The sequence below is a fragment of the Anas acuta genome, chromosome 1 (genome assembly GCF_963932015.1).
Source record: "Anas acuta chromosome 1, bAnaAcu1.1, whole genome shotgun sequence".
Classification (NCBI taxonomy): Eukaryota; Metazoa; Chordata; class Aves; order Anseriformes; family Anatidae; genus Anas; species Anas acuta.
In genome coordinates this window covers 125,342,983-125,369,176 of record NC_088979.1, presented here as the reverse complement: position 1 = coordinate 125,369,176, position 26,194 = coordinate 125,342,983, and the positions used below count along the sequence as shown (strand labels likewise).

Below are 26,194 nucleotides of genomic sequence, written 5' to 3'. Positions count from 1 at the left end.
TCATTCATGGATGAATATAACCCAAGGTGAAATATACTGACATTTAAAAAAAAAAAATGACATCTTAAACCACTTCTCAAATTGCTTGAGAAAAATAAGCCCAACATAAATCAACTCATTCCTGACACTGCTGCTCTATGGTGATGCGTAAGGACAACCTGAAGAAAAATTCCTCTCTTGTCTACCAGAGACTTGCCTTCATCAAGCTGTCACATAACTGCTTGAGAATCTTTGGAAAGAACAAATTTTAAAAAAACTAAAAATCTTAAAATTAAAATATGTGTTTAAATGCATTTTATATAATATGTTGAGCAGCTGCAGTGCAATCTGTCCAGTGCTGCTGCATTATCATCCGCCCTCTACACATGCAGCACAGAATTTAAAGTCACTGCAAGCAGGTAAACCCCAAGCACACCTCTCTGAAAGCACAGCTTGCTTTTCACCTCCTTCTCCATGTGAAATCTGTAGACTGCAAGAGTCAGAGGATATAGAAAGATACTAATCTTTCCCATTCATTCCCAGTACAACCCCCACCCCTGCAACTGCACTCCCTGCGATGGCTTTCATCTGCTCTTCCCCACCTTTGCATGGAGTGATGTTAAAGATGCTAGCAGCAATCCTTCCAGGCACAATTGCCTGTAAAACGCTGGCATCCACACCCCCAGCCTTCCCTCATGTATGTTCATGCTTGCAAGTAGGTGATAACATTCCTCATTCACACACCCCAGCTCCTGATCCCCAGGGAATAATCCACCCCCTTCCCCCTCAGAAACACAAGGCAACATCAGCTGGTCAACACCAGCCAACATCAGCTATCCGACTTCCGTCTGGGTATTTTTTGTCTACAACTGGCTCGCAGCTTTTGCATCCCCCTCCACTCTGCATGGCGCGTACGTGTGTGCACGGCCGTGCCAATAAAGCGCACGTTTCCTCCAACATCAGCTGCTTTCCTTCAGAGAGGGTCTTCCACCTCTGTGCAGGTTCCCCCGCAGCGTGGCACAAAACACCCCTCTCCCTCCCGATCTGATCCCATCCGTGCATGCAGCCCGTTTTCCCTCCTCCCTGCCCCCACCCTACGCTGGGTCTCTGTGCACGCTTCTCCCAGCGCCTGGAGTGGGGGAAGGGACACATGCACTGTATGAATGAATGGGCCGAAGAGGCTTACCAGAAATTTGGGGTCGGAGGAGCGGAAGATGATGAAGGTGCCCAAGAGGTGCTTCCTTCGGCGTGCCAAGCGCTGCTTGGGTCCTGGCTGGGTGAGGGCGTCACGTGTGGCGGCAGGTACCCCTTCTCCAGGACCCCTACTACTGCTTGGGGAGGGAGGGCGAGCAGGTCCTCTGGATGCCTCCTCTGCACCACACTCAGGCAGAGGGAAGGGTGCTACTGAAGCTCCCAGAGCATGCACAGAACAGGGATGGGAACGCTCCCCTGTACCTGGGACTGGCAGTGTCTACCTGACGCCTCAAGGACCAGGGCAGATTTCTGAAGGGGGAGAGGGGAGTGAACGACCATTAAGGTAATTACCAAACTAAAGTTCCCTGTGGGAGAGGAGGGATGGGATGAAGGGAAGAGAATACTGGCGTGGAGCTGTAGTTTTGTACGTGAAAGAGATTCAATCCCTGCGCCTCTACTTCCTCTGAACTAAACCCCTAAAGGAGCCTGAAGACACCGACACCTAGGGAGGAAAAAGAAACACCCCTATCAGGCACAGGCACACATACAAAGGTACCGAATGGAATAAACTGAACTGGAAGAAAAGGCACTACACAAGGCAGCAAGCAGAACCAAAAAGGGATCCGATGAGCCAATCAGGTGAAACGTGCAACTTCAGATATTTTCCAGAAATACACTACCACAGAAACCCATTTTAGGGGGGGGAGGAAAAAAGAGGGAAACACACCACCACCACCAAGAGAAGCTCCAGCAGTTTGCTCATTCACTGAGGAGCGCGTGCTTAGAGGAAAGGTGAACCCGTGCCTAGAGGCGAACACCCGGCCAGCCCCCGCCGTAACCCCAAACACTCGCAGTGCTCCGTGCCTCCCCCGAGCAGCACTCCGCATCCCCAGCCGGCGCAAAGTGCGCTGCAGGTCGGCACCCCCGGGGCGCTCCCCAGGCGGTGCCCCCCACCCCCACAGCCCCACAGCCCCACCCCACACCCCGCACGCTCGGGGGATGCCCCCCCAGCCGCCGCTCCCACCCGCAGACAACAAAAGAGGCGCGGGGACCCCGCTCCGGGCGCCCCCCGGCCCCGACCCGCGCCTGGCAGCCCGGGGGCGCGCAGCGGAGCCCCCCCACACCCCTCACACCCCCACCCCCCGGAGCTGCGGGGGGCGGCCTCGCCGCGGACCCACCTGGGCGGCCCGGCGCGGCGCGGCCCGGCGGCGGCAGGTCGGAGCGCTGCCCCGGCTCCGCGCCGCGATGCACAATCACCATGGGCGCAGCGCGGCGGCGGCGGCGGCGGGGCGGGACGGCCGAGGGGACGGTCCCAACACCCCCCACACACCCCCACCCCCGGGCGCGGCGGACCCCACCCCCGGGCTCGCGGCCGCTCAGCCCGACATCGCGCCCAGCCGCCCGCCCGGCCGCCCGCCGCCGAGCCCCAGAGGAGCGCCGCCGAGCCGAGCCGAGCCGTGCGCGCCCCCGCTCCGGCACCGCCCGGGCCCAGGCGGAGGCTGCGGGGCGAAGCGGGATGCGGGGAGACGCGCCCCGCGCTCCCCCTCCCTCCCCTCCTTCCTCCTCCTCCTCCTCCTCCTCCCGCCGCAGCCACGGAGCGGCCCCGCCGCGCTCGCTCCCGCCGCCCGACTGAGGCGCTGGCGGCGGCGGCGCCCAACGGCCGCGCGCGGGGGGAGGGGGCGCGAGGCGGGGCGCGGAGCTCGCCGAGGGGGCGGGCGCGGCAAGCCCAGGCGCGCTCCCGACCAGCGGGGCGCCGGGAGCGCGCAGCCCGGAGCCGCAACGGCTGCCCCCCCCCCACACACACACACCTCCACAGCGCCCCCCTCAGGCAGGGGCAGGAGGCACCGCTCACACAAAAGGCGCCTCAGGCGGCCCCATGAGGTGTTTCTGGCCCCATGAGGTGTTTCTGGCCCCATGAGGTGTTTCCAGCCCCATGAGGCGTTTCCAGCGCTGCGTGGCGAAGCGTATGATGCCCGTCACGCTTCCCTCCGCTGCTGCTGGCACGTGGCACGCGGAGCCAGGACCTTTGTCCTTCGTGTGGCGGGGAAACGCGTGGCGTGTCCCACACACCACCTGGCATGCAGCATCACGTGTCTGCCGTAGCCGGTGTGCAGCCTGGGCTGCATCATCCCGCGCTGCTATCACTCCTCTAAAATAATACCCGTTGTCAACAAACGAGTGTGACACATCCGATGCATTAACCAACACCTTGTTCATCAGTTTCTGTGGCACACCTACTCAGTTTCCTCCACACCACACCACAACACACGCTATAGCTTATTAGCTGTGTATTTCACGTTGTCACCACACAGCCCCCAAAATACATGCTGAGCACACTTTGACACAACACACCTGATGATCCTTTCTCTTCCACACCTCCTATACTTTGATATATGGCTGAATTTAGGCTTTCAGTGTAAGATTGCTTACTAAGCAGCACACACTGACAACCCCCTAACTTCTACATTACACCTGTCAATTGCCTTCTTTCCTTCTGATGAGTGGTATGACCAAAACGCTCCCTGGATGACACTCACATATCTAACAACCCTAGTACAGCCAACTGCCTAGTCACCGTGACTGTTAGCAGGATATTTCCAAGAACTTCTCAACTACGCAGTGGTGTTAATTATTTTGACGTGTGCCATGTGTATAGCAAACCCACACCACTGCCCCACAGGCACTGAGGGGCACATACATGAATTTCACGTATATAAACTGTCTTTCGTACATGTGATGCAGAGTTTCATTCCACCCATCACCACAGGATCAGAGAATTGGTGAAACTGGAAGGCATCTTTGGAGAGTGTCTAGACCAGCCCCCCTACCCAAAGCTGGTTCATCCAGAGCAGGTTGCCCAGGCTCATGTCCAGCTGGGTTTTGAGCACCTCCAAGAACGGAGGCTCCACGATCTCTCTGGGCAAGCCGTGCTAGTGTTTAACCACCGTCACAATAAAATAAATAAATAAACAATCATGTTTAAATGGAGTATTTTGTACTTCGGTTTGTGCCTACTGAATAGACTGTTCACCAGGTACCACTGACCAAAATCTGCCTCCACCTTCTTTACTCCTTTCAGTCAGGTACTTATACACATCAATAAGACCCCCCTAAGGATTCTCTTCTCCAGGCTGAACAGCCCCAGGTCTCATAGCCTCTGCTTGTAAGCGAGATTCTCCAAGCCCTTAATCATCTTCATGGCCCGTTGCTGGACTTGTTGAATATGTCCATGTCTTTCTCATATTGAGGAGCTCAGGAGCGGACAAATTGCTCCACACACAGTCTCACCATACACACCACACATACTCAACTTACTGCCCTGATTCTGCCCTGGATGAAATTCTCATTCATCCGCTTTCACACAACATCTAGATACAGCACACATAGTCTGTGCTCCAGGGAAGCAGCATATATATTGTTCAACCATGTGTTACACTCTTAACTTCTCAAATACAGGACATTCTCACCATTCTCACCATTCTCTTATGTGTGATACTCCCAAACATTCATCCTGTCAGGAGCGTACCAAATTCAACCTGCTCTCCTCTGCCTTTTAAGCACAAGGCAGTTCCATGCTAACCATCTTAATTCTCTCACCTGACTGGCAGATGCTTACATACTCCATGCCTCCCCAGTGTAGTTTATCTACACTTGACACATCCAAAACCAATCCAGACAAGCAGTGAAACCTGCAGTTGCAGGGTAAAGATGTGGCATCTGATTCTTTTATGCAGTACCCCCCTGTATTTAACTGACACGGTGGGACAGATTACCATAATAGTAATGTATATGCGCTATGACAGAATATCCAAAAGTCTGCTGCAATGTTTATTCATTCATACTGCAGAATGATGTACCATAGTATCATATATTCCTACTTTGCTATTCCTTCTGCAAAATTACAGCTGAAGGTTAAAGTACACATGCAAACATCACTGAGCATTTCCAAGTCTGACCTTACCAAAGGCCATGTTTGTTTCTTTGGTTCTGCAAACGTCTGGGTTCTTCTACTCGCTAAACTTCAAAGTGATTCAGGCAGCTCTTCTGAAAACATTTTCCCTAATGAGTTTGCATGGAAAGGGCTACCTCACAGACGATGACAGTGGCCAAAATTCCCATTTACTCAGACATCATCTAAGCACTGCCTGCCTGTCCGCTTAGGTCGTTTGCCAATACTTCTGGCTCTTTATTAGTCCATGGCTGCAAGCCAGATACCACTTCTGGATTCCAGGTTCCCATCTGCCTGACTCTGTACAACAGCATAGAGAAAAACACACTAGCACTTGTTTAAATGCCAATGAAAAGTAAAACTTGAGAGCAGGAGGTAATTGTATGCAACTCCCAGTGGGGTAAATAAATGCATAAAGAAATAGACACCAAAATACTGGACGGTATTTTTGTCAGTTTGACATTGACAAAATAATATGCTCTTTGGCAGAATTACTATACTCTAAGCCTTCTGGAATAGAATTCACACATGCATCGAGCTCACACTTCCAAAAGCTCCAATTTCATGTTGTGAGGTGCACGGGTTTGTTTACATAGGGAATTTACTCACAGAAAACTACTGTGGTATCTCTACACTACTGCAGATATGTGCAACCACAACACATCATTTAGCAGATATATTTATTTCAGAGTAATTCCTCTGCATTAATGTATGCTGCTTTAAAGACAATATAAAGCAAAGAGGAAAGAGAATTTAGGATGTATGTAGCTATAACTACAGTGATACGTTAACAAATGTATAGCACATATTTTTATTGTATATTTCCATAAGTAGACAAGTTTTAAGGCAGGTGCCTCTGCGTCCCAAACATGGTTAACAGTTTTTGGAAAGAAGAGAACTGCACAGCTGGGAAATTCTGTAATGTAGATTTTGGGACATGTGTATGTGTTTGGTTATAAGACATCTGAGTGAAAGTCATTCTGCAAGTACAGGAAAGAAACGCAGCTAGGTGACAGTAACACATATGATCTACATCTCAAACTGAGATATTTCAACTGGGTCTTATGATTATTAGTAACTATTTATTCCATCAGCTACTATTTGCCTTCTCAGCTCTCTTGCATGCAAAATGTTGCCTTGGATCACTTTTATTACTTTTTCTTGAGCTGATGGAGTTCTAGTACATTAAACTTGGGCACAAACAGATTCTGAGTTTCATGGCATCAGTTAAAAGAGCAGGTTGGATAGCACCTCTCTAGAACAATTTCCCATCATCCAGCAACTTAAGTAATTTTGGAGGGAGTCCTGAAATTCTTTCGCTTTTTCTTAAAAGGGTGGAGCAGAAGAAAGCACCAACACACTGCTCAGGATGTGCCCACAGCTGAAGAACTTTATAAATGTTGTTACTGCAGCTGAGTTGGATGTAGATATTATATTCCCCTGCAACAATACAAGACCTTTTTTTGTCAGTGAAGGTGAGGTCTCTCCTGTCACGTATTAATCTATCCTTATGACAAAATTCGCGCTATTTGACAGTGGAAGAACATTTGCTTGTGCCCTCCGTGTCAAAGGAACAGACGACTACTACCTAGTTTCACCCTTCAGGAAAGAAATATAATTGTAGTATCAGTGATGAATGGGTGCCTCTGAACACCAAGCATTCCTGGGACTCTTTTGCAATGTTTCCCATGCACTCTGAAATGGATAACGTAAGGACTAGTCCAAGGCTTTAATGTATGCTAAATCTGATTTCACGGTTGATTCCATGAAACATCTTTTGTCACTGAGATCACTAAAAATGCAAACCAGCCGTTTAGTTCTGAAGCACAAGCCTGAAGGTCATTAATCCACTACTGACACCAGAAAGTTCTGTATACTGCCTCTGTTTGGGTATATGAGGTTCCGATAAGGAAAATGGTGGAACGTCCAGTCTGCAAATATTGCTATGCCTAACATTTATACCAATTTTCTTCAGCCTGTGTGATGTGTCCGCAATAGCTATGGATTTGCTCAACTAAGTCTCATGGTGATGTTTCTGCTTCCCACTTGGATGCCTGAATAATAAAAATATATGGCAAGGTAAATAAGTGCCTTTGTTCACACATGAATGCTTGGCTTCACACGTGAACACAGATGTTCCCATGGAGGGAAAAAAAATCTGGATTATGCCTCAGTGAGAAAATGGCCATATTGTGCTTGTTTCACACTATGTTAAATGAGGACTACACAAACTCGTGCAAAATTACCTTGAATTCTGTATGACCTCGGTTTCTCTTTGGTTCTGCTACACTGTTTTTTGTTCCGAAGTACTGTAAGATGGCAGAAAAGTGAGGTATTACTGCTAAGAGAAAGGGGTTAACCCAGCTAATGGGGCTTGCAGCAGGCTCTGTGTTTCACCTACTTCACCCCGAAACCATTTCAACCCCACACCACACGTGTCCCCAGTCTCAGCCAGCAGCACCAGGCTCCTCTCTGCGAGCTGTAACCATTAGGTTACCACAGTCCGGTTACGCACAGCACACCCAACTTTCACGCCCTGACAGACGCACCCCACCCCGCACGAAGCGCCCCCCCCACCCCTCAGCCCTGTACCCACGCCCGGCGGGGCACCACAAAATGGCGGCCGCCACCCGCAGCCCGGCGGCCTCGAGCCCGCACGTGCAGCGCCCGCCGCAGCCCGCCGGGCGGGAGGGGGAGGCGCATGCGCAGAGGCGCGGGCGGCGCGGCCGCCCTGCCCGCCGCAGCCGGCTGGAACCGGCGGCGGTGCCCCCCCCAGCCCCCGCCGCCATCTCGGGGCAGGGCGCGGGTGGCGCTGAGGCGGCGGCGCCCGTCAGGGCTGGGGTCGGGGAGGGAGGGCACAAAGAAGCTCGGGCAGGCAGAGTGTGGAGCGGAGACAAAGGGGGAGGTGAACGGCAGCTGCTGGGCTTCAAGCCCTGGTGCTTAACCAGCAGCGAGGAGCGTGTCTCTGCGCTGTGCTGCAGCCACGCAGCGCTGAGGAGCTGGACAAAGGGGGAAGGCTGGCCTCAGAGGGAAAGGGTGGTTTGGAAGCAAAATGCTTCCTCCTCCCTGCGCCTCCCCTCTGCCTCCTATCCCTCTGCCAGCTCCTTGTCCCCGGCTGTTTCTCAGTTTTTCCTACACCAGCCTGGAAAAGTTGCTCTCCCTTCTCTGCCTCCTTTTGTTTGTTGCCAGTCCCTTTCCCTCTGCTTCACTGCCGCTCTGCCCTTTTCTGTCTCTTTCCCTATTGTCTTTTGATGAATGCTGTTGCAGCGATGACTTAGGATTTCAGTGCCTGTTGGGAAGGATGTGATGCAACCACGGGGTGGCTGTACCTTGCAGGCACTTTGCTGCATTAAGATTGATAAACATCTGCCCTGCGAGCTAAAGACCTTGCAGATTCTCCCAGCCTTTTTTTTTTTTTGTGTGTGTGTGTCTGTGTGTGTGGTTTCTTTCCGTGCCCAGCAATTCCGCATCCACAACTGACGAGACATGGCTCTAGGGAGCCCGTTTTTCAGACATCCCCCTCTCACGCAGACCACTTTCTCCATCCATCCCGGAGCCCCTTCCCCTCGGCCCAGGTGCTGAGCAGAGGGCAGGGCGGCCAGGGCCCTGCGGGGAGGCCAGAAGTAGGTCAGCGGCGCTGGGAGCTGCAGCTGGTGCAGCGCCGTGCCGGGGGGAGAGGGGTGGGGGGACAGCACGTGCAGGAGAGGGTTGGTGTCGAGGAGGGGGTCTCCCCAAAAAGTTACCCTCTGCTGGCTTCCCAGGCTGCCCTGACACGGAACCAGGGGGTCTGCAAAAGGAGGGAGGGGATCGAGGGAAAGAAACCCAGAGAAGGAAGGCTGGGGGGAGTGGAGAGAAAGAAGAAAATCTGGCCAATGAGTAAGGAACAGATGGAGAAGCGCAGAGGAAAAAATGAAGGAGAAAGAGGAGAAGCACGAGAGGCAACAGCAGCTGATGTTTCAGCGCCTGTGGCTGGTGCTGCGGGGAGGAGGTCGGCTGCTCCTCGCAGTGCCCCAGAAGAAGGGCACACCCTCCTTGCCAAAATCCACACGGCAGCAGGGCTTTCTGCAGCCAGGGGCTGCCAACACGCATACCATCACCAGCAGCTTCAGAGGCGCTGATGTGTCTCGCTGCTGCCCAAAGGTCACCCTTGTTATTGCCCTTCGGAGCACAATGAAAATGGGTTTCAGTAAGCTTTGCCATACTCCTTGCCTGACCTTTTAAACGTTTCTACGTCTCCAACGCTGACTCCCCTGCTACAGCTCCACAGATTTGTCAGAGTTGTGCTCTTTCATCCTCGCTGTACGACCAACGCCTCGCTTTCTCTCCGACTTTCTCCCCCTCCTCCCTTTTCCCATGGCTTTCCCGTTTTCTGCCCGTCTCCCCCGGTGCCCTGCCACAGCCTTGCCATCTTTGGCGAAAGCTTTGGGGGCTGCTCAGCGCGATGCAGCACGGTGCAGCCTGCAGCAGCACCCGCCCTCCCAGGCGGGCCCCCCTCTCCCCAGCCTCGACTCCCCCTCCCCTCCTTCGAGCGGTCCCCAACTACATCCTTCCTGTCCTGACGCTGGCAGCGTGTCTCCTCCCTTCCCCATCCCTCCCCCTGCTCTCCCCTGCAGTGCTCCCAGCCCTCACTGCAGTGCAATCCATCACTCCCAGCCCAGGGCTCCGTGCGGGGCTGGGGGTGGGCAGGGGGAGCAGCCCTCTGCTTTGCTGAGTAAGAGAAGCCCTCGGAATGCACGCAGACTCTTCTGGAACCGAAGCCTCCTGTCTGCTTCTAGCTATTTTATTTGTTCATTTAGCCTCTTTGTTTTCAGAGAAAGAAAAAAAAAAAATTAAAAAAAAAAAAAGCGTTTCTGCCAACATTCCAGTGAAGGTGACTGAAAGGAAACCAGGGAGACAGAGAGAAAGCCAGAGTCAAGACAGCTTATCCAGAAAGAGAAGCTGGGAGAAAGAGAGCACGGGGGAAAGAACAGAAAGAGGAGGGGAAAAAGGACAGAGACAGACGGGGAGAGAAACATATTAAGAAATACGGAGATTAAAAGGGGGAGAGAAAAAAAAAATAAAAAAAAGATTGGGGAGCAGGGGGGAAGAGAGAGAATGCAGGGGGGAAAATGAGTGAAATTTGAGAGAATGCCCAAGATGGCAGGCAAGGAAACAGAACAGAAGGGCACAATAAATAGCCAAAGGCTTGTTAAACAGGGTAGGCTGATACGAAGAAATAGCATTTAGATACTTCAACGAGCAAACCCAGCATGTTTTGATTTGAATGCAAATATTCTCTACAGCTGCATGCAAATGAAATTCCAGTGCACTTTTATTCTAAGAACAATTACAAATGAGGAAATAATGAGTTGAATTATTTTTCATAAAATGATACATATCAGGGCACCTGCATCAATGAATAAAAGCAATAAGTGATTAGAGTAATATCAAAGCAGTGGTGTTTTTTTTAGCCACCTTGTTGCTCCCCTTTTAACAGGCATTTTGCAAAGGTGTTGTTTACGTTGGTGCAGAATGGTTTGCTTTTGGTGCTGTTTTCATCTCTGTAAAACCGAGATTAGCTAAATCAGTGCAGGTCCTTTAAATGCATACATATCACATTAGGACAGATTTTCATTAACACCGTTTGCCTTGGTTTCAGTCTGCTATCAAATCAGAATAGTGACTACACATGGAGAAGGACAGAAAAAAAAATGAAGTAATCTGGTCAAAGCCAGATGTACGTACAGGAGAGACAGCGATTTATGTTAGTGTAGTTGCAGTAATGCCTAAAATCTTTGTTTGTTCAAATTCCTCTGATGTCAATTGCAGAGTAAAACATAACTGAGGATTTAAAAGATAAGTCAGCCTTTATGGTCCCTGTGGAAGGATAGAAAATAGAGGGATAAAAACCTGAAAGGTGGCACTTCCTAATTTTTCACACAATATAAATTCAATATAAAATCAATTTCTCTGCTGACATATAGCTTCATTTGCATTTCTTCCACTTGGTACAATTGCTCTTCTCCTTTCTAACATCCTTCCAGAAACAGGGTAAGTGCTGTCATTGCTGACACTGAGGGCTTCAACAGTTTGCATATGTTACAGAATTTTAAGCAAATTGCCATTTTTCCCCCTTCCCTTATTATGTTTAAAAGCTTATAGTGATATCATATATATATATATATATATATAATTTTAAAGTGAAAGGGTGAGTCTGATTTGGGCATTGCCAGCTGTCCTGATTTCATCCCATCACATAGTAGCCAGTGCTTCCCTGAACCCTCACTACTGGAACACAAGGCTGTGTGAGGCTCCCAGAACAGGGCACTCCTCAGCACCGCAGCGTTCGAACGACAGATTGGCTTGTTGAGACTGTAATTTCTGAAGCTGATTTGGCTGGGGAGAGGGCTGGGAAGGGGGCACAGCTCCCTTTTTTTTTTTTTTTTTTTGGACTGCTGGGGGAAGTAAAACTGCCTAAATCTGTTCTGTCTTAGAGGACAACAATAAGACAATATAATAATACAAAAGTCTGAGCCTCAACTGAGACCTGAAGTAATGATGGGAAAGCTCAGAAGTTACTTGCTCTCCACCAGATCAGCTCTGGTGAACTTCCCAGGTACGTTTAAGACATCCCTACCTCCTCATGCCTTCCTCACTCACAGCCAGAAGCCACGTTTTTGCAACAGCAGTATTCGGACCAGCTGAGCAGAATTGTAATGACTCCACTTACAGCCTGAAGTCCTGAATGGACATCCGTGTCAGTTTGCAGGAACAGTTTAGGAGACAAACTGCATTTCAAGAGAAGGTCCTTTCCTCATGAAGCTTCAGAAGCAGCTGGTTGTGGGCAAGGCATGAGCAAGCACCCTGGAGCAGTGACTTCTTTAGCCAGTTCTGATTACTGCTCATTGACGGAGGATTAATCCTGCTAACTTTACTTCTGGCCTGTGAAGTCCAGAAGAGATGGAAGAAATGGAGGAGGAATCAGTCATGTCTTAAACTACTAGAGACGGCATTTTCATTTGGTCCAAAGTCTAAATGGACACACATAACTAGTCTTACAAGAGAGATTTATATATTTGATAAGCTTAAAGTGTTATCTGTCTCCCTGGGAAAAAAGTCTTGGAGAAAGAGCACTGAGGGAAGCCTCATTTGTGCTCAGCTGCTTGTGGAAACAGGAGTGTCCAAGGGACATGTGAAGCAGCCAGGAAAAATTGTCCCTTGGACAGTATAAGGGACCAGAAAGGAAGGGTATTTCTGGTAGCATAAACTACAGAAAGAGCAGAGAAGCTCTTCCCTTCCTGAAGCACAGCAAGGGAAGAAGGAAGATCCTGATAACTCACTGCAGGTTTCTTGGCTAGGAGAATCCCAGATCCCATGGCCAAATCACCAACTAAACATCAAAGATTTCACTAATTGCCTGTTCTCGTGCTCAATTCTTCACATGTTGAACTGATTTGAAGGAGATGAGTATATATTAATTCATTTCATGGTCTCCCTTAGGGTTTTCTGTGACCGCAAGACACTGCGAGGTAAGCCTGCTGACTTGGAAGTAAATGGGTGAAGAATTCCGTATTCTTGTAGACGAACAGCAAAAACATGACCATTAGTCAACAAGATGTGGATTGTACCCAGGCTCCTGTACTTTACAGGGTTCTCACTTCTACAGTGCACTGTATGCAAAGTCAGACCTGAATCCCTCGAATCTGGGGACAGATGGGTCAGGCTTTGAGCTCATGCCCCTTCCCACTGATGACCTTGGCTACAACAGCGAAACAACTGCAGGGTAGTGTCAGACATCAGGTACGGAGCCCATCAGCAGTGAAAAGTCATCAGTGTGCATCCCAGGAAAACTCATTTCACCAGCCCCAATTCAAATGACCACCCAGTACTACATTATTGAAGTGGTGCATTCAAACATCTTACAGCAGTTTATTAATTGCTTATCACTCAAATGTAACTTAACACCCAGTTACTGTGGGGATATGAGAAGGCCAGGGAGACAGTAAGACAGAAAGAAAATAGCTGGCATTTAAATGCCTCTCCAGGACCTTTGCAAATGACAAACACCTGTCTGCTGAGATGCAGTAATCTCTGGGGTAAAATATACCAGGAAATTTTAATTTCTGAAAATGCTGATTTTGTGTCTCATCCAAAATACCATGCTACTATTGCTATAGCATCCCTGGTAACATAAGGAGATCAGCACCAAGTACTTGGAAGGAAGAGAACTTCTTGCTGAATCACTGCCACTGCATTTCGTCTTAGGTAAACACCTACAGGCACTGGGGTCAGTGCAGCTTAGGGAATATCTGCATGAAGGTGGACGCGTTTCCTTCATGAGTCACCCGCGCTAGTCACTGCGGCACAGTTCTCCTTCACACCGTACCGTGGCACTGGTACCTGACTTTTCAGAAGGGAGAGTGCTTTACCTTGAGTCATCTGCTGGATCACTGCAGATGTCCCCGAAGTACCCTCTGCTGGAGAAGGACAACTACGTGCGAAGCGGAAGGTAGTAAAATGGACGAGAAGGGAAAAATAATGTTAATTATTCATATCTACCGACAGTGAGGACTGTCCAGCCATCTTTGTGAATGTTGTGAGACAGGGATGGGGGGAAAATAACTAGATTATTTCCCTTCCCCCAGATCAAAGCATTGAAGAGTTGTGGATCCAATACACTGATAAACAGGTCAGCGAAAAGGAGAGCCTGCATACCAGATCAGGCCTGCAGGCAGGGAGCCGCTTCTCTTCAGCAACGTGCTTGGGCTGCGAGAGAAAAGAAACGGAGCTTCCACTGCTGCGAGCTGCAGCTCCCTCCGGTGTCCGCAGAGAGCAGGAGCAGCAGAGCATCTCCAGTTACTTCTCTGCGGTTTGTCTGGTGTGTAAAACACTGAACTGCTTCCAGCCTGCGATTCCACCACCCCGAGCATCCGCCCGTCTGCACCAAGCTCCCCAAACGGAGGGGTGCTGCTGGCGTAAATCGTCTGATCCGCACTGAGCAGCCTGGGAGGGACACAGTCTCCCAGTCTGAAAAAAAATGAGTTAAAGATCAAAAGTAATCTGAAGAAACCTTGTTTAGGATCAGAGTTGAATCCTACTGTCTGTGGTAGATAGTGATACATCAGTAACGTTGCTAGACCATGACATACAGCATCAATGGAAGGTTTCAGATAAATGTTCAGATCTCACGAGGTCTTAATCTGCATAGATATTTTAGTTATCCATGGCTTGAGTTGCAGCACAAAGGCACAAAGAAAATAAAAGGGAAAAAAAATAAAAACAAACAAAAAAAGTGTGTGGAAAGATGTAGTCTAAACAAGCTACTATCTGGTCATGCCAAAAAAGCCAAGGATGTGAGAGGATTCCTCAAACCAAGGAGTATTTATGGCTTCTATCACTTTCTTTGGGTTGTTTAATCACCTTTTGAGCATCTCCAGTGGACTGAGTTTTGGCCAGACCTTGAAAGTAGGACTGGTGGTATCTAGCTCCACTGAAACAGTGATGGTGCTTCAGTCCAAAACGCCGCCCTGGTGAACATGGAAATGCCCAGCTTTCCCCATTCCCTCTGACGATCTCCTGCTACTGCCCACCTCCGGTGCTTTACCTCTGAGTCTTGGGGGGACCAGAAATAATAGCAAGTACCCTTCTGTCTGTCCTCATCAGCTCTGCCTCGAGCAATGCTCAGCTGCTGTGGGTGTTAGGTGTAAGTGCTGGCTGCAGGTCTGCTGCGTGCAGATATCACTGCTTGGGTCCTTCACGGCAGATGAAGGATTAGTGAGGATTTCCTTAATAACTGCACACAAGGTATTATTGGACTTTACTCATAGTTTGCCATTTGTTGAGAACAAGAGAGGGTTACCTAGCTACCAGGGTAAGCCTCACGGGACACAGTTTTCCCCTACAAGGTTTCTGTCTTGCATTGCTGTAGAGGGGGGGAGCCTGGGCCATCTCCTTGCTTGAGAAGGCAGAAGGAGGCAGGATTTCCCCATCCCCACCCCCATATCCCCATCCCATATCCCCAGCCCCAGCCCCAGCCCCATCCCCAGCCCCAGCCCATATCCCCATATCCCCATATCCCCATTCCCATATCCCCATCCCCGTCCCCGTCCCCGTCCCCATCCCCGTCCCCATCCCCGTCCCCATATCCCCAGCCCCAGCCCCAGCCCCAGTCCATATCCCCATATCCCCATATCCCCATCCCATATCCCCATCCCCATCCCCATAGCCCCATCCCCATATCCCCATCCCCATCCCCATATCCCCATCCCATATCCCCATCCCCAGCCCCAGCCCCATCCCCATATCCCCATCCCATATCCCCATCCCCATCCCCATAGCCCCATCCCCATATCCCCATCCCCATCCCCATATCCCCATCCCCATATCCCCATCCCCATCCCCATATCCCCATCCCCATATCCCCATCCCCATCCCCATCCCCACCCCCATATCCCCATCCCCATCCCCATATCCCCATCCCCATATCCCCATCCCCATCCCCATATCCCCATATCCCCATATCCCCATCCCCATCCCCATCCCCATCCCCATCCCCATCCCATCTCCCCATCCCATATCCCCATCCCCATCCCACCCCCGGGGATGGGGGGGGGGGTCACTCCCCTTCCCCCCCCCTCCCCTGGCGACGAGTGACGTCACCAGCCTTTCTGTCTGCTGATTGGCTGTTGGCCAGCCCTATTTTCGCGCGCCGGGGGCTGGTGGCGCCGGCGGGAACCCCCCGCACCCCGATCCCGGTCCGGGACCGCCCGGGGCGTGCGCTCGCCCCCTGCCCCCTGCCCCCTGGCCCTGCCCCCTGGCCCCGGGAGGTTTCAGATTCCTCCTGCACAGCATCACTGGCAGCGCAGGCTGGATGGGGCTGCCTGCCGGGAATGCTGTAATCCCGGGGAGCGGGGGGAGGCTACAGTCCGTCCTGTCACCATGGCGAGACGGGCGTGTGGTTTAGGGAAAACACGGATGGGGATGGGGGGATCTGCAGCTTGTCATCCCGCGGGAGAGGGGCAGGGGAGCGGTGAGAATAGAGGACTGCGGGGATGGGGTAGAAACGGGCAGTAAACGGGAAAACAGGGCTCGATGCAGTGGAGAGCAGGGGCAGTGTGTAGGAGGGCAGAGCCAAATGTGTAATGTCGACACAAGAATCCGATCCTGATGCTGGGCCATCCTGGGGGAATGGGAGGAGCAGTCTCCCTTTGGAGTACAATAAACTCTGGAATGAGGGTGTGGGCTGCTGCTCTTTGCTCCCCCCCCCACCTCATTCCAGCAGCATGATGACACCACGTCCCAACGTCCCCCTGGCTTCTTTTTCTTTCTTTTCTTCTTTTTTTTTTTTTTTTTTCCACTTCTTCCCAAAATTGTATTTTGAAGACGACCCAAAGTAGAGCATGTTCTGGGTGTGGCTGCATGTGATTTACCCAGTAGCCAAAGTGGGGGGAACCGCTGAAGGGGAAAGGCAGAGCGTCTGCTGCTGAAACAAGTGGAGACCGAGGGCAGCAGTAAGTGATGGGAATCTTATCCGTTCTCTCCGTACCCTTTAAAACAATGTGACAGTAGCAAAGAGTAGAGGGAGATAACAAGATAACTCTTCTTTGCATGCTGGCCTTGTGTGTGGAGGGGGGCTTAGCCACCTGGATGAAAAAAGGGACGGAGACTGAAAGGAGGTGGAAAGAGAAAGAAGGCAGATGGAATTACATGTTGAGCCCAAAATGTTTCAGAAACATCTGGAAAACAGGCAGATTAGGAGGGAGACAGGTGGGAGGAAAGCTGAGAAGAACAAATGGGAGGCAAATGGACAAGGAGATGGAGGCTGCAGGCAGTTTCTGGGCTACAGGGGAGAGTATCCCCACTCCTAACAGATCTTTCCTCTCCTCCTGTCCACAGGGATGAAGACCTCTGGAGCCTGTACGCTGTTGTGTCTCTTAGCTTTCTTCTTGTCCCCAGCCGGTGAGTCCATACTCCAAGGGGAGGATTTCTTCTCTACCTTGGCCCCGTGGAGTATCCTGCAAAGGTTTATGTGCCAATGATCTCAGGATAAAGACAGAGACATGTAGATGGATGGTGAAGGGGAAAGGACTGAACAGGAAAGGCAAGGTAGATAGAGGGTTGTAAGGAAAAATTTGGCAACTTGGGACTGGTTCCTGTTATGTGTCAACCACTCAGCAAATAGCTGGAGTCACAAGTCAGAGGTCCAACGCTTGCACTACGGGGATGTTTGCATAAACAGAGCAGTCAGGTTCAGAGTTTAGAAAGAGGGTTAGCTAGGGTTTTTGCTTCCTATAGATTTTGCTGTACTTCATGGTCCACAAAATGTTGTGAAACAGTTGCTGTCCCTAGCGGTTCCTGCTGGAGGTTCCCCCCCCCCCGGCCTCTGTGGTTTTCAGAAAGTTTTGTCCTTCTTAGTGTTGTTGTTTCGACAAGCCTAACCTCCAAAGTTTAAAGCTTTTGTTGTTATTCTGTTTTGTTGCTTCGTGTCTTTGCTTGGAGTTTCTTTGGCAAAAATCCTGGCAGGATCAGCTTTGTGAGGGGAGAGGAAGGGGGTCAGCGTCAACCTTTAGAGTCAGAAGACACAGGACAGACAGCAAATGAAGTTTAATTCCAGTGAGTGGAGAGAGTTTCATCACAGAAAGACTGTATGACAGAAGGGTGACTGCACCTATTACATTCAAACCAAGTTATCCTAATTTTCTCTACTCAGTCCTCCCCTCATGCCGAAATAGGTAGCTTGAGATGCACCTCCCTTGTTGCTTGGTCACTGCTTGGATCTGGGATTTAACTGAAGCCTGGTTTTATTCCCAATAACACTTTTTTTTTCCTGTAAGCATGCACAGTATTTGTCACAAAGAGGATGTCGTGTTTGTTACTATGAAGCAGGGAGGAAAGGCATCCAAGAGCTGAACTTGTAGGTGGCTTACAAAGTTAAAGGTAGAAAAAAAAATGTTGTTTTTTTACAATACATGAAATGAGGCCTCAAAGGAAGATTTCTTGCTTCTGTGTATCTTGTTTTAGAATTTCTGTTAAATTCTTGTAAATATTGTATTTAACTTGGAAATTAGCAGGAATCACCACCTGATGTCTCATCATTTTTGGTTTTGGGTCAGCTACAGATTTGGTGTGTTAGGGTTGCAGTTTTCTGAGACTTCAAGGGTGAAGTTACTGCAGCTTGGATAACAAAATCCAAGCATTTATAAAGCATATGAATTGGCACCTGAACAAATATAAATTGAAGTAATTGAAAATCTGACGAAAAAAAAAAAAAAAAAGAAAAGATGTAGTAGTAAAAGCTGACTTTTCAGTGTTAAAATGGTTGGGTTTATGTCAGAATTTGAATTCTTCCTTTTGTATTAGGAACAATTTAGAAAGTAAAGATTTTTTTTTATTTTATTTTTTTTTCCTCTGCTTATAACCATTACGAAACTAGCCAGAACAGGAAAAGTTTTGGGCTCCACTACAGTGCGTACGTAAGTTATTATACATGTCTGACTCTCCCTGGGTCAACAGCCAGCAGCTGAGCCCTTGCTGGCAGCTGGCTGTGGAAAGGAATAGCAGGGTCCTGTAATGCCACAGAGCAGGATTAAATAGAGGCCCCAAGAGTCCTTTTGCAGCCTGCAAGTAACAGCTCTTGGAATGAGTAAGAACTAAGACTAAAGCTCCAGACCAGATAGTCTTTTTACACATGCAGTGCTCCCATTAAGCTAAAGGCTGAGTTAATAAAATATAGCAGGGTATACTGTGCTTGGCTGGTCCTGCACACATCCCTGCAGTGCCTCAGATCACTGTTGTTTTTTTCCCTGCCAACTCTTTCCTTCAACCCACCCCCAGTTATGCAGACATTTCCCTCCTCTGTGGCTAGCAGGAAATATTTTCCTATTCCTGGCTACTGGAGGAAGCAGCTCTCTCACCGTTTATGTTTGGACAAATGAACAGTCTACTTCAGTTTCAATCTCTCCTCTGCCATACGGCATGCACAGTCAAGCCTTCATTCTCCCTCTCAAATTCTTGCAGGGGCTGAGAGGGAAAACATCTTCCACTCTGTGCTCCATACCCAGGGGGGTTGATGGACCACATAATTATTTGCTTAAGGAGCTGCAAGACCTGCAATCTGTTGCTTACTGTGCCAACAACTCACTCTTGTGACTCCAAGCAAATAATTTCCATGATTCAATTTCCTCTTTCTTCTCTAAAATGCAGACAGGGATTTTGACCAACCTCCAGAGTGGGAAGGCAAGGTGCAATTTGTTTTCAAAGTGCATCAAAGGGTGATGCAGGCGTGCAAAGTCTGGTGGATCTGGAGGTTCCTGTGCTCAACCTTCAGCCCCGATGGAAGCAGCAGTGACAGAATCAGGACTCACTGTATCCACAAGTTTTTGTAGAGGAAACCCAGCCACCAGTGGAGGCTGAGGCAGAGAGGAGAGCATTTCTCCCTTCAGCAGAGGGCAGTGTTGTCTCCTGGACAAACAAGAATCTCAACAAATTTCACAAGGCCTTCAGCCTATAGAAATCACTCTGTGTCCTTTCCTCACTCTCCTGTCTTCTCTCCTTGCAGACTGGTTTCCACGGGCCGTCAATGGGCAAGAACCGGACAGTGTAACTGGTGAGTATCACAGGCATGTGGTGTGCTAGGAGCTCATGTCATCTAGTTGACCTACACAGTTACAGCCTACTTAATTGCAAACACTATTCTTTGTTTCCTTGCTTTTGATGCTGTAACCTTGTCTTTCAGTGAAGATTAAACAAGGCTTCTAAGACAATCTGCTAAGTGTTGCGTGTTCTTTACAAATAATTCAGTAGTGTGGGGTGCTAAACACTTTGCATGAAGTTATGTTTGCAGTCAGGGGCTGTGGGAGATCCATGAGAAGCCACATTTCTTTAGCACTGAGAAGCTAGGGGACCTCTAAAACTGCTCAAGAAAATTCTGAGCATACAGGTGCACAAGTGGTGCGATGCTTTAGCAGGGAGGGCCACTGAGAAAGGATATTGACTGATCTTCATAATTAATGTGTTTTAGCATCTAAATTGCTTTATCCCTCTGTCTCTTACTTTTTCCATTTCTGTGACATGATAAGGTAGAATAAATACATGTTTGCATTGTACTTCAGGAGTCAGAGGAACCACAAGAGCCAGCCTTTTCTTCAAACTGAAGTTACTGGCTCAGACTTCAGACATCTCCCAGATATAATCCTGTCATGTGCAATATCCAGGGCTTTCCAGAAAGCTATTCAGAAGCCAGACCAGAATATGTTCACCAAGTTCCTCTTTGCTTCACACTTTATCTCTCCATCACACCTAGCTTTGCCATCAGTTGCGTTTGAAAGAAACATATCTGCTGATGAAGTTTTGCAGCCAAGCCTAGCTTCTGGAGCTGCATCCCTCCTTCTGTGCAGCAGGTATTCCAGCTGCCTGTCCTGCTGCTGCAGGAACTGCCAGAGCTTTGGTTTTATGAGTTTTTCCTTCCAGTCAAGATGCCTACCCATGGCCATATGTGAGCCAGAGTTCAGTAAGGGTTAGTATAACCTGTGCACTAAGAAATCTAGTTCCAGCTTAGCCACTGGGGAGAGCAATGGATAAGGGTGAGATGAGATTACCATGTTTATGTACATACTGTATTGAACCCCTCTATTTCCCGAGCATATCATGGCAGCCAAGAAAATTCAAGCTAGCTATGGCTTACTGTGTAAGGAACCACAAAAGTAACAACAGTCTCTCTCAGGACATTCTCTCTTTTCCAGGTGAAGTTCAAACTGACTCTTTCATCAGCACACCTGGTAAGTTCTTACCTCGCAGCAACTTCAGGCCTCTTTTCCCCTTGTTCACCTTTAATGCCACTTATATAGCCCCAGAAATTACCCATTATGTTCGGAAACCCCTCCTCCCCATCTTTGACACCTAGACATGCTCTTCCAGCATTTACAGCTCTTGGGGAGCCCTTCCTGTGCCAGTCTCACCTTGTGTACGCAGGGCTGTCTGAAGTTGTTCGCACTGCAAGAAGTCATGACAACTGAAGCTCACGCACCCTGAGCTTTCAGAGAAAGCTGCAGGGAGGAAGACATTAAGGGACAAGGGGGAGAAATTGGTCAGGTTCACCAGTTAATGTGACAGCATTGCAACAAAAGATTACGTGCATGTCTGCTACCAGCCAGCAGCCATGCTTGAGAGCAGCTCCGTGGTATCTCCTCCGCTCTGTGACTATGCCCATCGGCTGGCGAGACTATTGTGGGTCAACCTGAGCAGCTGTCATGGAGGAGCAAAGTGGAAGCACAGTGTCATGTACATATGGTGCATGATCTTCCTGGTGGGTGGTGGTAGGTGAAGGCAACCGACGAGTCTCATGTTTGGTCTGTGAGACTTGACAGTCTGTAGGAGGATAAATAAAGACATTCTGTGTCCATATGAAAGTGTCTGTGGCTAACCTACGTCTAAACCTGAAAAAGATAAACACGAAGCCTTGACAGCAGACTTTAGTTTCAAAACACTTATTGTGGAGGGATCAAGAAGAAACTCTTAATAGAAGGTGTACCATGGGGCCCATCTCTGCTGTACAGCGTCCCATCAGCCGTAGGGAACCCAGCATATTCACAGGAGAAGCCTGCTGTTACCCTGACAGGCTGGATTGTGGTGATACTACGAACAGCATGTGGGATGGCTACACACCGATAGTGATGAGCCATTGGCAGAACTGTGGGAGGGAGGGAGGAAGAGACTGAAAGCTCAAATTAAGATCTCTCAGAACATCTTCTCTTTTTCCAGCTGCAGCTGTAACACCACCTGTTCTTCTTAGTCCTGGTGAGTTTATCCTCACTTCGCAGTTGAATGTTTCCACCTTCCCTCTCCTCCACCCAGAATTCCTCCTTCCCTGAATGCCCCTAACTGGGCTCTGATGCCCAGAAGACTCCTCTCTACATCCATGTGTTTTGTCTGTGCTTCTGGATGGTGTTACTGCACGTGAAGTAAGTAGGAAAAGGAGAAGTCCTCCATTACCACTGATGAAAGCTTGCACCTATCAAATCCTCTGAGTTCCCTTCCAGGTTGTCACTGGGTAAATAAAATTTACTGTGTTTTACTGTGATAGGGCTGGATTGGTTTATAAGAGGGAATAATAAAACCAAACATCTTTTGCTGCCTTGTCACAGGCATTAAAGAACCATCTGGTAAGAAGAGTCAGTCACAGGCTCCTTCGCTTGTCTAGATAGATGGCAATTACAGTGACATATACTCAGCCTTTTGAATTATAAATTGGGATGTCTTTACAGTGTGATTTTGAACAGAAGTGGTAATGCTTCATGGTAAAGCTCGAATGGATTTTTACCATTGTTGGCTAGATAGCTGGTACTAGATTCATACTGCTTTTGTACCTTCTTTTGTTTCATGTTAGTAACAATAAAAGGTTTTTCCACATCAGAAGTTACAATGGAGGGCTTTTGAAAGAACTTTCCAGGTATTTGTTTTGAATAATCTGACGTCTAGGAAGGAATCATGGTAAACCACACTAACTTTGTCTTCCAGTTCAGTCTGACAGTGAAACCACAACAGCTTCATCAGGTATGTTTAAGTTCGCTGCCTGCACCTTCTCCCTGGCCCCCTTTCACCCTCCCTGTTACCTCTCCCAGCACGTGCTGTCTGAGCACTGAGCTTCATCTCCCGAGGCCTGCTGAAGAGTTCACTTCATTCTATTCCTTGTGGTAGGAGTACTGAAGAATGGCAGTAGTGGAAGCTGAAGTCTTTCACTTAGTGGCATGCCCAGGATGGGAGGAATTAGCAGACAACTAGACCAGACCTGCTGAGTGGCCAAGGGCTGGTGTTTCAGAAGGAAATGCGGGGGGGGGGGAAAAAATCATAGTTTGCTATGGGGTTGATTGTCCAGAAGAAAGAAATAGAATTTGTGACCCAAAGTGTGAGGTTGTAGATCTATTAGAAACACGCATGTGAAATATACAACTACAATTCACATTTTATTTGTGTCTGTCCCACTTAAAATGTGTGCTTTCAGTGTTGAGAATTCCCATTGGGCTTGTTTTACACTTCACTTTACTCTTCCTTGCTTTTGTCTTATGAGGCAAGGGAATCAGAAATAGTTGACTTATTTTCTTCTTCTCTAAACCATACCCATCTCTCACATGAGGATGGAAAGTGGAGCCTAGAGGCCTTCACTAGAAGTTTGGAGAACAGTACCTAGTGAAACTATATGCGTGCATGTAGCTGCCATGATGCTGGATTGCACCTCTATGTGTGTGTTCTCAGATTGTCGTGAAGAGCAGTTCCCTTGTACACGCCTGTACTCTGTTCACAAGCCTGTGAAGCAGTGTATCAGCTACCTCTGTGTTACAAGGTAAGAAAACAGTAGTCCCCAGCAAAAAGCCTAAAAACTCTCCAGAAATGGCATGACCAGTTCAGCAGTTGTTTCCTTTTGAAACTAGAGCTTCCTTTGGGACTAGTTGGTGAGATTAATCCTATCCTCAGAGCTGCCTTTTAAGGTGATTAATTAAAACAGCATAATAACTACTATCTGTGCAGCACTAAAAAGCTATTTTGTGTCCAATTTTGTAATCCTTATGTAAGCTTTGGCCAGATCATGAAGTCTTAATTAAGGCTACCTTTCTACTGACAACAGCCTTGTTCTAGATTAACTAATCCTAAAGATTTAGTGTTTGACTCCTCATCATGAGTATAAACATAAAATAATGTTTATTACCTATATCCCTTTTTTGTCTCTTTTTGTCCCTGTGCCTTTCTCCACTGTCCTTGGTGTGCTCCTGGTGATCCCTCAGCGTGCGGCGCATGTACATAATAAACAAGGAGGTGTGCTCCCGCATTGTCTGCAAAGAGAACGAGGTCATGCAAGGTGAGTGACAGCACAAGCTGACCTAGAAAAGGAAATCCAAGCATAGCTGTAGCCATCTGACACTGTCTCCAAGCTTCAAGCTCACATATTTCCCAGCCCCAATCAATATGTAGTAGTTTCCCTGGGCTTATTTTGGGGGAGCTCTAATGCAATGCAGGATCCAGTATGCATGCCATGAAAAACGCTAGGAAGTAGATATTGTACTACCAAAAAGTTATAGAGCTCTTGATTCTGGCTTGAGTCTACTCAGCCTTCATCATGCTCCACTAACTCCAGGCAAGCCTTTATTCAAAGTTACATTCCTTTGAGGTCAAAGAGTAACTGTCAGTATTTCTATTCACAAATTAAAACTGGATCCAGTCAAGATTTCTCATGCAGTCTTTGTTGCAGCAAAATTTGAATGATTTTAATATGTATTGTACATGAATAAAGCCACAAGAGAATTAACAAAGGCCTAAGGGTTTAGTCGCTTGCCTCATGTATATGAGCATTCAGCAGTTCCAAAAGTTTCTGCAGGCACAGAGAAGGATGTACTTCTAACTATTCTGACAGTGAAGAATTTGAAGGAAACTTTGATTATCCCTCAACATGTATTTGCTCTGTCTTCAGATGAGATCTGCCGCCAGCTGGCTGGCCTTCCTTCTCGACGTCTCCGCCGATCGGGGCAATTCGCGCATCTCCCCTGCAGACAGCTCCTGGAGCAGCAGCAGAGAAGCCCTGGTGCTCTGTAAGCTACCAGCAGTAGAAGAGAAAAAGGAAGGGAGAGAAGAGAAATCATCATCTGCCACCTACAACCCAAGAGAAGTCCTTCTTGCTTGTTGTGATTCCCCCACCATTTCCTTACTTCTCTGCATTCTCCCACATCCTCTTCTTCAGGTGCTGCAGCACACAGAGTCCCTGTCTGCTACCCTGTCGTCGTGGCTGCTCTTATCCTCTATCTGTTGCTGAGGATGTGGGATGCTCCCCTTCTCTTTCAGATTCTGTTCAGCAGGCCATGATCTGCTCATTTCCCAGAGGTCCTTATAACTGTGCTGCATCTTCTCTTCTTTGCCCCTGCAGAGAAACCTGAATGAGACAGGATGTAATCCTCTCCTATGGCAGAGATGCCCTAGGCTGTCTCATGTGAAGGAGTGCAAACCCTGATGCCCTAGACTTTATGCCTTTGCCTAGGTTTCTTGCATGGCATCAGTGTGAGTTCTGATACACTTGCTCAGCCTGTGCTTCTCCAGTCCTGCTCAGCCACTGAGTTTGCTCTGTGGTAGCACAGACTCCCTCTGTCTGCTGGACTCAGAGAAGTGACAGGACAGGGAGATGAGCTGTCCTCAACCCAAGACAAACCTCATTGTCCCTGTATGGCAGCAGATCATTTATAACTACCTCTGGGAAGTTCTTTCAAGCCCATTGCCTCCCTCATACACAAATGCTACCAAAAGGAAGAACTCTGGATTTAGTACGGCATTATATTTTTCTCAAGAAGATTATGTTGGATCAGAGGAGATCTCTCCTCTCCTCTCCTCTCCTCTCCTCTCCTCTCCTCTCCTCTCCTCTCCTCTCCTCTCCTCTCCTCTCCTCTCCTCTCCTCTCCTCTCCTCTCCTCTCCTCTCCTCTCCTCTCCTCTCCTCTCCTCTCCTCTCCTCTCCTCTCCTCTCCTCTCCTCTCCTCTCCTCTCCTCTCCTCTCCTCTCCTCTCCTCTCCTCTCCTCTCCTCTCCTCTCCTCTCCTCTCCTCTCCTCTCCTCTCCTCTCCTCTCCTCTCCTCTCCTCTCCTCTCCTCTCCTCTCCTCTCCTCTCCTCTCCTCTCCTCTCCTCTCCTCTCCTCTCCTCTCCTCTCCTCTCCTCTCCTCTCCTCTCCTCTCCTCTCCTCTCCTCTCCTCTCCTCTCCTCTCCTCATGCCCATTCCAGGCAAGTTCCAAGGAGCAGAAATATGGCTGCATCTGCTCCTAAGCTCCAAGAGAGCCCAGAGAATGTGCATGTCCTTGGAGAACTGGGAACTTGCTTCTTCTGGGCTGAAGGACAAGGCAGAAGGCAATGAATTAGCTTGTTCTGATGCCTTGTCATGGTCTGGATACCTCTACACTCTCCAGCTGCTGAGCCTGCTTTCAGTATCTCCACCTCAGTTCCTACCTCCTGACCAGGGAGCTTCTGCACAAAGCAGAAAGGAGTCACAAATTGGAATGGGATGTGGGAGAGGAATCCTTATCTGCAGGTTCACTTTGTATGCAGTCCTGCACGGAGCCTTACTTGT

At 48.9% G+C, this 26,194-nt stretch overlaps 2 protein-coding genes across 2 annotated transcripts in view; one reads left to right on the top strand and one right to left on the bottom strand.

Moving 5' to 3' along the window:
* RIMKLB (ribosomal modification protein rimK like family member B) overlaps nt 1–2,827 on the bottom strand; it is a 48,799-nt gene extending 45,972 nt beyond the window's left edge. Inside the window, exons 1-2 of the mRNA XM_068701177.1 lie at nt 2,352–2,827; nt 1,166–1,675 (exon numbers count right to left, since the gene is read on the bottom strand). The gene's annotated coding sequence lies outside the window, so the exon portion shown is untranslated. The remainder of the gene's footprint in view (nt 1–1,165; nt 1,676–2,351) is intronic.
* A 13,626-nt stretch (nt 2,828–16,453) lies between these two features.
* Nucleotides 16,454–25,539, top strand: MFAP5 (microfibril associated protein 5). Its single transcript, XM_068701165.1, has 9 exons — nt 16,454–16,611; nt 16,997–17,059; nt 19,659–19,706; nt 20,842–20,877; nt 21,860–21,895; nt 22,616–22,651; nt 23,351–23,438; nt 23,878–23,951; nt 24,561–25,539. The coding sequence occupies exons 2-9, from the start codon at nt 16,999–17,001 to the stop codon at nt 24,680–24,682; spliced, it is 501 nt and encodes a 166-aa protein (XP_068557266.1). The 5' UTR covers nt 16,454–16,611; nt 16,997–16,998; the 3' UTR covers nt 24,683–25,539.
* The last annotated feature ends 655 nt before the right edge of the window (nt 25,540–26,194 follow it).